This window comes from Hippocampus zosterae, chromosome 3 (assembly GCF_025434085.1).
Source record: "Hippocampus zosterae strain Florida chromosome 3, ASM2543408v3, whole genome shotgun sequence".
Classification (NCBI taxonomy): domain Eukaryota; kingdom Metazoa; phylum Chordata; class Actinopteri; order Syngnathiformes; family Syngnathidae; genus Hippocampus; species Hippocampus zosterae.
In genome coordinates, this window is record NC_067453.1 from 12,562,021 (window position 1) to 12,573,905 (window position 11,885).

At 41.8% G+C, this 11,885-nt stretch overlaps 1 protein-coding gene across 1 annotated transcript; it reads right to left on the reverse strand.

The window, feature by feature from the left end:
- Positions 1–7: 7 nt before the first annotated feature.
- On the reverse strand, positions 8–11,142 carry slc23a4 (solute carrier family 23 member 4). The gene is made up of 12 exons (XM_052061707.1): positions 10,900–11,142; positions 7,886–8,023; positions 7,081–7,238; positions 5,300–5,459; positions 4,109–4,290; positions 3,657–3,777; positions 3,118–3,274; positions 2,779–3,032; positions 2,517–2,681; positions 2,280–2,388; positions 2,075–2,170; positions 8–867 (listed from the first exon to the last, which is right to left on the reverse strand). The coding sequence occupies exons 1-12, from the start codon at positions 10,945–10,947 to the stop codon at positions 641–643; spliced, it is 1,815 nt and encodes a 604-aa protein (XP_051917667.1). The 5' UTR covers positions 10,948–11,142; the 3' UTR covers positions 8–640.
- Between the last annotated feature and the right edge of the window lie 743 nt (positions 11,143–11,885).

Consider the following 11,885-nt stretch of genomic DNA (forward strand, 5'->3'; position numbering starts at 1 on the left):
AACGAGCAGAGATGGTGAGTCAGGCCCTTTGTGCGGTGCAACATCAAAATTGAATGAAGGAAAAAAATTTAGGCGTCCCAATTCTTTTGTCAACAGTGCAATTTGTAATGTGGCTAAACATGGCTCTCTAGTGGTCACCTACAAAATTACAACTTAAGAGCAATGCTGTGAATGAACACAATAGACACACAAAATGATCAAATTCCAATCACGGTTGCTGAACTGGCAAGTTCAACAACCTCGTAAATTTTTTTATCTTATACAAAATAATTTGATAAAAATCTTGTGGTTTTCGACTCTGCAGGTTGATTACGAGCACATCGTGAAAACCATAACAAACCGGCGAAGGATGTTAAATTAAGCATTACACATTTTATTTATCTTTGCATTAATGTTGCAAATGATTAGACAACATTAACTCAACTGTATAATAACATGAATGAGTTTAGTTATTTAAAAAAACTCTATACAAACATAAATAACTCATTTAAGGTCACTTGAAATAATATTAAAAGCAATCCAATTCGGGTGTCTCTCATGGCATTGCATGTATTGAAAAATATCCCCAAAATGGGGATGCTGATGTGAGTTCACAAATTAAAAAGCGACTCCAATACTGATCTGTGAAGGCTCTGAATGTCTAAGTGCCTTCTTGGATTCCTGACTGGTTTAAGCCTTCTCCACATGTATCAGGCCCTTTGGGCACAAAAGGTGGGCAGAACGGTAGGAAACGGCTCCATGGCAAAGAAGATAAGTGTGCGCTCAGTCCAAAAGGCAGACCATAAACTTCTCGGCTCTCCCGTGTGTTGATGGAGCTGTCCTCGTGAGCTTTGCTCCAGGCCAGGATGCCTCGTTCCTCCTTTGTGCCTGTTAGACATGCACAAGTCAAAAGATATGTGCATGCAAAACTAAACAGAGCTTTGCTCACAGATTTGCAATTCGTGCATTCACATAGGTATATGCTTCTTTTGGGAACCTAACCTCTATTAGCTCAAACATAGAACCTGATTTTTGTTTCTCTGTTACTGTGCCCAGGTAAAACCAAAAGGGTTGCTCTGGTGCCGTCTTGTGGCATCGTGGTGCCAAAGGACTCTACTGAAGTGACTCCAGGAACCTAATTTAGTTAAAAATAGTGCTCCTGTGGGGAGTTTGCATGTTATCCCTGTGCCTGTGTGGATTTTCTCCGGGTACTCCAGTTTCCTCTCACATTCCAAAAACATGCATGTTAATGGAACATTCTAAATTATTCTGAAGTTTGAGCGTGAGCGCAGATTGTTGTCTATGTGTGCCCTGTGATTGGCTGGCAACCAGTTAGGGGGGTCCCCCGCCTACTGCCCGAAGAGAGCTGGGATAGTCTCCAGCGCGACACTTGTGAGAATAAGCAGATCAGAAGATGGATGGATAGTACTTTGCTGCTATTTTATCGAACAAGCAACTATAAAACTTTTTTCATGGGCCGTTGATAATGTGCGTGCTTTTGCCATTTTCGGGAGAGCACTCCTGAGCCCCTGCGAATAGCACCGTAACCCAAAACTGTGATTTGTTTATTTTTGCTATATCGCTCCTATCATCATGTCATTTTTTTTAAATGACACAATGGTAAATAAAAAACTGCCAACATTTATGCAAAATATTAACATTTGTTATTTTGTGCTAGGTGAAGGATAGTGCTCTACAACATGACAGTTATCGCAATCTAAACATTATATTCATATATGAAGGACATACGAGATAATCTGGGGTAGCCATGGCAACGATACACTCACAGACGCCCTTCTCCTTAATGAGAGTAAGCAATCAAGTTATTGCCTCATTATTTTTTTCAGGTTTCATTTTTTTATCATGTTTCATCACCATGACTAGAATTCAAGAAACCAAACCTACCTAACGTGATGCACTATTACAGTCATCACTTGATTTTTAAATTAATTCAGAAATCTTAAGGCCATGCCCTACAGTTATCAGAATGTGAAATGAAAACTTAAACATTGTAACTAAAATTTGGGAATTATAGATCATTTTTAAGGTCATACCTATATCCTACTGAAAGTCATGGAAATTAGTCGAGTATTACCTGGGATTGTGTTGTCCAGTAAGAAACCAAAGAAGCCTCCAACAAACATGCTGGTTGTGAGAAGAACTTGCAGCACCTGGTCTATCGCTTCCACACCTGGACGACACAGTGAAACCATGACACAATGTATTGAGTGTGTGTGTGCGCGTGTTGGTGTGCGAATGCGTTTTAAACATTTTTCCGTAACATAAGAGGAGTCTTCTACCTGTAGATATTGCTGTGGGGTTCTTCAGTGTCCAGTTTGGTATGACCAGACCCGAGAACATGGAGAAACCAAACACGAAGATGTTGCGAGATGAGTTCAAATCTGAGTACTAGAAAACAAAATCCCCCCCCAAAAAATGTAACATTCCAAGATAACAAACACGTAACTCATATAGTATGTGAACAGCATTGCTTCAATGTTGTTCATCATTTGCATTTCATCATATAGAGTGCTCACTTGTAGAGTCGAAATTCCTGCAGCAGAAATGACCCCAAACATAACCATGAACATCCCTCCTATGACAGGCGATGGGATGGTCGCAAAAATGGCTCCCACTTTGCCAAAAACACCCATAACTATCATAAAGACACCCCCGGCAACAATCACCATACGACTGCCAACCTGTGGAGAAAGTAGAGGAAGTCATCCAAATCTTATATTCTCCCAACAATGCAAGCATGCATCTCTTAATCATTTTAGCCTGGTACGGAGGACTCGCCTTTGTGATACCGAGAGCTCCCACATTCTCGCTATATGAGGTGGTCCCATTTCCTGTGCCCCAGGCTCCAGCCAGCAGACACCCTAACCCCTCTATCCCAATCCCCCGGTTGATTGCATGTTTAGGTGGAGGCGGCGCCCCGGACAGCCTGGCACACGCATGATAATCCCCAACAGACTCTATCATGGACGAAATCACACCGGCAAAAATGCCAAGTACCCCTGCCACGTTCACAGTGGGCATCCCCCATTGACCTAAGTGAAAAGAATGGGACAGAATGGGTTCATAAAATGTCATTCTTATCCTGTTTTCATTGAGTAAAACCTGACGGCTTCTTACCGGGATAGGGGAACGTAAGCCAAGGAGCTTTACCCACGACATCGCCTTTCAGATCAGTACGAGCCAGGTAGCCATACTGACTTGGATCAGAGGGAAGTACACTGTAGGTTGTTAAAATATAACACAGGAGCCAGGACAAGGAGATTCCAAGCAGAACCTGATGGGGCAAACAATGTCACTTTAACTTATAAAAGCTCCAAACTACAAATGGGTATTTAGTGTATTTTCTTTGATTGATTGACAGTGGCTCATAAAATTGATCGTTACTTTTGGGCATGGCAGAATTTCTCTGAAAGATCTGAACCATTGTCTCCCATTGTTGTTTATTAGGGTTGTGCCCCCCAAAACTTAGCTGAGACTGATTGAACAGCGCCTTTGCTGTTTATAGCCAAATAATGCATTTCATTCAGCTTAACAATAATGACTGACTGAGTCAAGACTTATGCTCATCCCTTGTCCAAATGTGACGTGATTTCATACATAGAACTTGTACAAAAATATTGTTAATTCAGAAAGAAAATTCTAAATATGTTACATACGGGGAGAATCTGGAAGATGTAAACACGACGGAAGTGTATTTTTTTGTCCTTGCTATATGTCGGCAAAGGGACAGGAATGTGACGAAGGTACTGTGAGAAAATGACGATCAGAGCAGTGGTTCTGCATGAGAAAAGGAACAAAAAAATCACAATGTTAATGCAGAAGATGATTCGAAAGCATTTGGTTAAGTACTGCTACAATCGTATGTTCTTGGATCGTTGGACTTACGAGACGATAGCTGTCATGATTCTGGGGCAGGTTAAGAATTTACCACATATTTCAATGGACAACTGACATTGCAGATTTATTGAAATGTATAAGCTCTGTGTTTTGTGGGAACACATTACGATATTGTTACAGTTGAAAAAAAAATCACCTGAAATAAAATAGAACTATAATCACCCGAGCATAGATCGGAGTTGAAAATTGACTTATCGGTAGTCTTACTTACAAGATAGAAATTCCCCAGTGGTTCCCTGCACGTTCACCAGCAGAATCAAAAAGAGACAGCCCAATGAGAGAGATGGTGGGCGCAATGGTGAGAGGGCCGATGAAACGCATGAAGATGCCAATGAGGCCAGAGAAACCAACGAACACCTGTAAGAGTGAGCCCACCATAATGGACCCCTGCACCTGAAGGCAAACATGGCACAGTAAATGATCATAAAGTCACCAGTCGCAAATATATTTGTAGTTTTGATTTGGTTGAGAAAAGAATCATAATGTTATATATATATATATTTTTTTTTATGAGAGAGAGAGAGTCATATTACGCATCTATGCCAGTCTGAATAGCAATAGATTTTAAATGCAGGCATTACACACACACACGCGCACACACACACACACACACACATTCACACACACACACACATACAGTATATAGATACAAATATTTTGTATTGTTTTTTTGGTGTCATGACATCATGACAACTCATGATAACTATGAGGTGGACACACTAACTCAAAGTTTTAGATTGGTAGAAATTGATAGAACTCCCTTGGATTAATTGTCAAATCTAAAATCGTCACGACACTCGCACACTGAAGAAAAAAATCAACGTACAAAATGGGCCACATACATACATTGCAAGGCAGAAAAACACAAACCCCATCATGCAACGGCCGGGAGAATCTCTGCCCGTCTTACTTCATGGTTGAGCAAATACTACAAACGTCGTCGGGTGTCGTATGACACCCTGAAATTACTTAAATAGTGCTAGTTAAGAAGTTAATTCTCGATTTCTAGTGTTTTGAACAAATGAAATGTGTCTGTTTTAACACTTCAAAACTATTGTTCATTGTTGATGTTACAACTTAACCATTACAAATGCTGAAGATTACTTTTTTCAGTGCACTCATGAATATTTTCTGTCTTCACAGAATTGGGCTAAAAGTTGGGCGACACAATGGAGACTGAGGATTTTTTGTGTGTGTGTGTGTCTCTTACTCTCGCAGTAAAAGAAACGGATGAAATATGATGGCTTGTATTAATTGTTTGAAACAAAAATGATTTATTTATGAAGGTTTTGTGTGTGTTGTGTGTCTATGTTTTGTTTTAAATTGGACCAAATCTGACACAGCACACTGGGGTCAATTTGCATCGCCTTGAAAGCTGTGATGTCTCCCCTAATGAACTTACTGCTCTCATTCGAGTCTGCCACACTTCTATGAATTCACTCGATGACGTATTGACGAGGGTTGCGTTCTGCGTCCAAGCAGGACAAGTCCATTCGGGCATTGACAGCATCGCCATGGACGGTGCAAGCAATGTGAATGTTCCACCTTGGAGAATTGGCAGCCTGCAAACCATAAGAGAAAATACATAATGATAGATCATTTGATTTATGTCAGCCAGGATGTAGCCTGACTATTCATATAATCAGCTAGGTTCTTTTATTTATGTATTATTATTATTTTTTAACCATATCAAATTGGGAAAGAGCTGATGGAAACTAATGAGAAAAACACGCTCGCACACTTGGAAGGGTGAATATACAAACATTCTGTCTGTCACAACTTATGATGGAATAGATTTCATCAGGTCATAAAGTTGGATTCGGTCATAAAGTTGGTTTAGATTAGATGAGAGTCAACTTCGGGCGGCCCGGTGGTCCAGTGGCTAGCACGTCGGCTTCACAGTGCAGAGGTACCGGGTTCGATTCCAGCTCCGGCCTCCCTGTGTGGAGTTTGCATGTTCTCCCCGGGCCTGCGTGGGTTTTCTCCGGGTGCTCCGGTTTCCTCCCACATTCCAAAAACATGCGTGGCAGGCTGATTGAACACTCTAAATTGTCCCTAGGTGTGAGTGTGAGCGTGGATGGATGTTCGTCTCTGTGTGCCCTGCGATTGGCTGGCAACCGATTCAGGGTGTCAGGGTCGCCTTCTGCCCGGAGACAGCTGCGATAGGCTCCAGAACCCCCCGCGACCCTGGTGAGGATCAAGCGGTTCCGAAGATGAATGAATGAATGAGAGTCAACTTCAATGCCAGAACATGCCACAAGTACCGGTACAAGGCAACAAAATGCTGATGGCATCCAACCAAAAGTGGAGAATCAGTAATTCAATAGCATATACAGTACAGAAGATGTAAGGCCTCATATAATACAATTTAGACTCTAAATGTGTGTCAATACTAGAAAATGTAACCTAATGTGTGTTGTTTTTGTTTCAGGTTGATCTGCTCCTGAGAATTTAGGCAAAGACAAAAATGCACCAGTGGCCCTGGATTTAGCAAGAACAAGATTCCGTTGATAAATTGGGGAAATTCTTTCCCTAATCCTGCTCTGGCACCGATATTCAGCATGACTTGGACGGCACGCGTATTCATCCACATTCAATTGTATGATTTCATGGCTCTCCAAAAATAAACATCAACGCTGACGAGCAAACACGTTACAGTTATATACCAATGTTCCTCAACAAGCAAATATATTTATGATAATAAACCAAAAACTGAGCATTGTGAACTTACAAACAATGGGACATTTATACAGCCTTATTTTGATTTAATTCCCAGAAGAGGAGGTTGAATTATATTTTCATAAAATTCACAATTTCGAGGGATGCATTAAATACATTTGGTTCAATACACCCTGTTTCTCCTGCCTGCCTGCTTTTTGGGTCCAATCACACACTCATGACAGACATATGAATATAAACTTATTACTGTATTTTAATCACTGTATTCTGTACCTTTAATAATCGTTTTATAGCCTTGATGTCTCTTCAAGCACTTTGCTCAAGCAGGTATTTTGTACGATACAGATAACAATCAAGCCATTCGGATTTATGACTGGGCCTTCTCAAATCAACAACACAACAAGTGGCTTTCTTGTTTGCTATACACAGTAATATACACCGTACACATTCTTTGCAATGGAAATGCCCCTGATAACACAAAATGTATTGTTTAGTTCCACTTACCTGACGCCAAAAGTAACTTGCAGCAGAGTGCAGATTCCAGACATGAAGAAGATGGTACAAATCAGGTGACTCTGTGTGACGCCATCATGTTGAAGACACAAGCCTTGTGAGAGAATCAATGGGATGGCAATAATTCCTCCAAATGCCGTCAAGCAGTGCTAAGCAAACAAGACGTATGAAACCTCAGGGGTGAAATATTCGACAGGCACATGAGACATCTTTTAGTAGTGTGATAACAGCATGTGCGAACGCGCTGAACAGTGCATTATTGTGTGTAAATGTGTTACTTGTACCATTTGTGTTCAGGTTTCTTGCATAGAATATTTGTTTAATCATGTCTGCATGATATGATGTCATACGGTGCAATACACTAGCTCGGTGTTTCCCAACCTGAGCCGAGGCACTCATTTCACATGAGAAAATACTCACACAGCACCAAACAAAAATGTCACAAACTATTGAAATTACGATGCTGTCATCTCAGTTTACATTTGCTTCCAAATTAAGGCTTCTGTAAAAGACGGGGCTGTATAATTGCGTACTAATAAACACACACGCAAAGAAGGACAATAGTGATGGACAGGATGGTGGTATCGGCTGTAAAGAAGCTAACACGGTTGCACATAGTACCGCATAGGGAAGTTTGCTGAATACATAACACATGCGCTTTATGACTAACTCACAACTGTGACTGAGGCGAATTTTGCCATTTGGTCCACACAGAGAAAACCATGACATCAGTGACATGATAGCTTGCCTTATGGTGGTTTTGTTTGGATGCACGGTTGTCGTTTTGTTGACATACCTGAATACCAAGAAGGATACACAAGTACCAAGGTGGTACGTCCGTTACGCAGTAAGCCAACTTATTGCCCTCTTCGTCCAGGGGAGTGTCAACATCTCCATGTGTTGCTTCAGGAAGGTCGCGGAAGCGCTCTTCTCGCTTGAATGTGGCCAAAAAGATGAATACAGTAATCTCATATACTCTAGGCATTATGAGTATAATTTGTGATTCACTCAACATTCACAAAAGTCCATTTCTTTCATCTCCTGTGCATGAACACAGTCAATGATGCAATACCTGATGATGAAGGATGAAGCAATACCTAATCATTCTCTCTATATTTTTGCTGACATTTGTGTCTCGGTACTTCAGTTTCCTCCACTATTCCAAAAACATATATTTGGTGAACTCAAAATTTTGTCGACTAGAATTCATGTGGAGGCGGTACGATAGTTGACCGGTTAACATGTCTACCTCACAGTACAAAGGTCCGGGGTTCGATTCGGGCCCCGGACTTCCTGTGTGGAGTTTCCATGATTCTCCCCATGACTGCACGAAACACCACTTTGCTTCCACATTCTAAAAACATGCATGGTAGGTTCATTGAACACTCTAAGTTGTGCCTAGATGTGATTGTGAGCGTGAATGGTTTGTTTGGCGATGTGTGCCCTGTCTTTCGCTGGCCATCACCTCAGGGTATACCCTGCCATCTGCTCAAAGGTCGTTGGGATTGGATCAAGCATGCCCGTGACCCTTGTGAGGATAAGCGGGCTGGATGAATGGATCAAGGGAATTCATGCGGGTGTGAATATTTGTATGTGAATACAGTATATACCCTGTGATTGACGGGTAACCATCCTAGGTTGTTACCCACAGCCATCTGGGACAGACTCCCTGCTAACTAGTTACCCTCATCAGCACATGTGCTACAGAGAACGGATGTATGTTTGTATGTATGTGAAATGAAGAGAACCCAATTTTTTTCAATTTCTTGTTCATTTTGATGTCTGATCATGATCATGTGACTCACTGTCAATGACACGAAAGAAATGGAATGTGAAATCCCTATCAGAGCGCCCTTTTTGGCATTATAATGCCATAATATTAATGTAAGAATTTGTTAGATCCATCCATTCATCCATTTTCAACAAATGATGAGGGTCTTGGGGGGTTGCTGTAGCCTATCCCAGCCGACTTCGAGCGGAAGGCAGCCTACACATAGTGATAAATGACCATTCTCACCCACATCCACACTAGTGATGTGTCGTTCGCGAACGAGCCGGCTCCCAGATCCGGCTCTTTGAAGTGAACGATGGGAGCCGGCTCCCAATGAGGTGGGAGCCGGCTCCTCATTGGGAGCCGGAAGGGGCGTGTTACACACACACACACGCACACACACACGCACACACACACACACACGCACACACACGCACACACACACACGCACACACACACACACGCACACGCACACGCACACGCACACGCACACACACACACACACACACACACACACACACACACACACACACACACACACACACACACACACACACACACACACACACACACACACACACACACACACACACACACACACACACACACACACACACACACACACACACACACACACACACACACACACACACACACACACACACACACACACACACACACACACACACACACACACACACACACACACACACACACACACACACACACACACACACACACACACACACACACGCACGCACACACACACACAGGTGTGGAAAGGTGAGAAAATGGATAGGAAACGCAGTGAAATATGGACTCATTTCAATTTAATTGATAGTTCAAAGGCAGCGTGTAGACTGTGCAAGGTTAAAATATCCCATAGATCAGGCTCCACAAATAACCTGCACAGGCACATCAGAAATGTCCACCCATCTGTACAATTTGAAGAGAAAAGACAAGCAAGGGAACCAGCTATTAATGAAGGTGCTAGTGTGTCTGCAACTGTTGCTGCTGCTGCAATGTCACAACTGCCTAGATGTACAACCCAGAGATCTATGAGCCACTTTATGCAAAAAGCTATAAAACCAACAAAACAGAACACAATTGACGAGGAACTGGGTAAAATGATTGCAAGGGATTTTCATCTATTTTGTGTTGGCTGTGTGTTGTCGCAACCTCTGTCCCCTCAGAGAGAATCTTCTCCAAAACAGGGCAAATATTAACAGAGAGGAGAAATAGGATCAACCTCTCAAAGCTGAGGCATTTGGTTTTTCTTCATGCCAATCTTCGCTAAAGACAAGCTAAAACCTTTACCTGGATGCTGCTTTTTTCTTTTTGTTTTAAAATTTTAATGTATAATTTGTTGTGTGTTATTCAAAGCTTACTTGTGTTGTTTTACCGTAAATAGTTAAAAGCTTATAAATATACACATTCAGAGATTGGAACTTTTTGACGACCTTGTTTTGAGATGGGTCTTTGTACTTTGTTTTTATTTTTGTATCACTCCATGTTGCGTATGTTCAGAAGAATATAAATAAAGCCATATAAATAATAAATATTTGATATAATGTCTTTTTTTTGCATTAGTACTTCGTTTTACACATAATATTGCGTTATCTTTCGTATTAAATTAATTTAAGCAACAAAAAAACTGAGGAGCCATTTGGGATCCAAAAGAGCCGGCTCTCTAAAAGGAGCCGGAATTCCCATCACTAATCCACACCGTGACTCAATGAAAACCCACCCCACGGTGCCCACACACAAGTCAGGCGAGTGTACCTTTTTACTATTAGTGACAAATTTGTTCAATGATTTGAGTTATTACCAAGAAAACCTTTGGAAAATATCTGTTTTTGTTGTCATTGATATATTGATCCAAATATATCTACCCTTACTTATACGAGGTGTTTCAAATCAACAGGAAGCTGAAGAAACAAGGGGGAGCTCTTAATTTTTTTTCCATGGAGGCACACACACACACACACACAATCTTTGAAAAAAAAAAGTCTAATGGAAGAGGAATTAAATGTACTCACTGGAAATGTGTAGTTGTCGAGATCGTTGCTTTCCTTTTCTGAAGCCATCTTAACTTCGGATGGCTGTCATAAAATAATAAAGAAAAACATGGAGAACTCATCAGTTGGAGGGAGTCAGTACAGCCGAGGAGTCACGGAGAAGCGATCGAGTAAGGAGGTAGCTGAGAGAGGAGGGCAGTGCCGGAATCGAGTATCAAAGTTCAAACATGAGACTTTGCTTTTGTCGGTTGAAATGAGTCGCACCCACAGCTCATGTGAAGCCAATTAGAACAGTAACAGCAGCCTACTCGCTAGCCAGTGGTCAGCTGCATGAGTGGATAGTCAGACAACATTGATTTGTTTCCACGATTTAATTAGAAGGCAGGAATCTTAGACAAACCAGAAACATTTAAAAAATGGCCACCCTTTACAAATCATGGTTTCTCTGAGTGGACTTATTTGAACCATAAGTAAGAAAGAGTATGTTTACTATGTTTACAAGACATACAATGAACATTTATCAGAGATGGGAAGATTTGGAGTGCAAGTATACATGACTTAAGTGTTAATACCAGGCCTATTGACACACTCCATGATGTTATCAATCCATACATCCATTCATCCATTTTCTAATGTGCTTCATCCACACACGGGTCACGGGGGGTGCTGGAGCCTATCCCAGCTATCTTTCTTCGGGAAGTAGGCGGGGGGACATCCTGAACCGGTTGCCAACCAATCGCAGGGCACACAGAGACGAACAACCATCCACGCTCACACTCACACCTAGGGACAATTTAGAGTGTTCAATCAGCCTGCCATGCATTTTTGGGAATGTGGGCGTAAACCAGAGCACCCGGAGAAAACCCACGCAGGCACGGGGAGAACATGAAAACTCCATACAGGAAGGCTGGCGCAGGAATCATACCCGGTACCTTTGCACTGTGATGTTGACATGCTAACCACTGGACAGCCGGGCCGCCCACCTCCGTGATGTTTTGTCTTTTCTA

Coding starts and splice junctions, on each gene's coding strand:
- slc23a4 (XM_052061707.1), bottom strand. CDS start 10,947: ATGGCTTCAGAAAAGGAAAGCAACGATCTCGACAACTACACATTTCCA. Junction 8,024..10,899: donor TCGACAACTACACATTTCCA/GTGAGTACATTT, acceptor GCCACATTCAAG/CGAGAAGAGCGCTTCCGCGA. Junction 4,291..5,299: donor GGCAGACTCGAATGAGAGCA/GTAAGTTCATTA, acceptor GTTTGCCTTCAG/GTGCAGGGGTCCATTATGGT.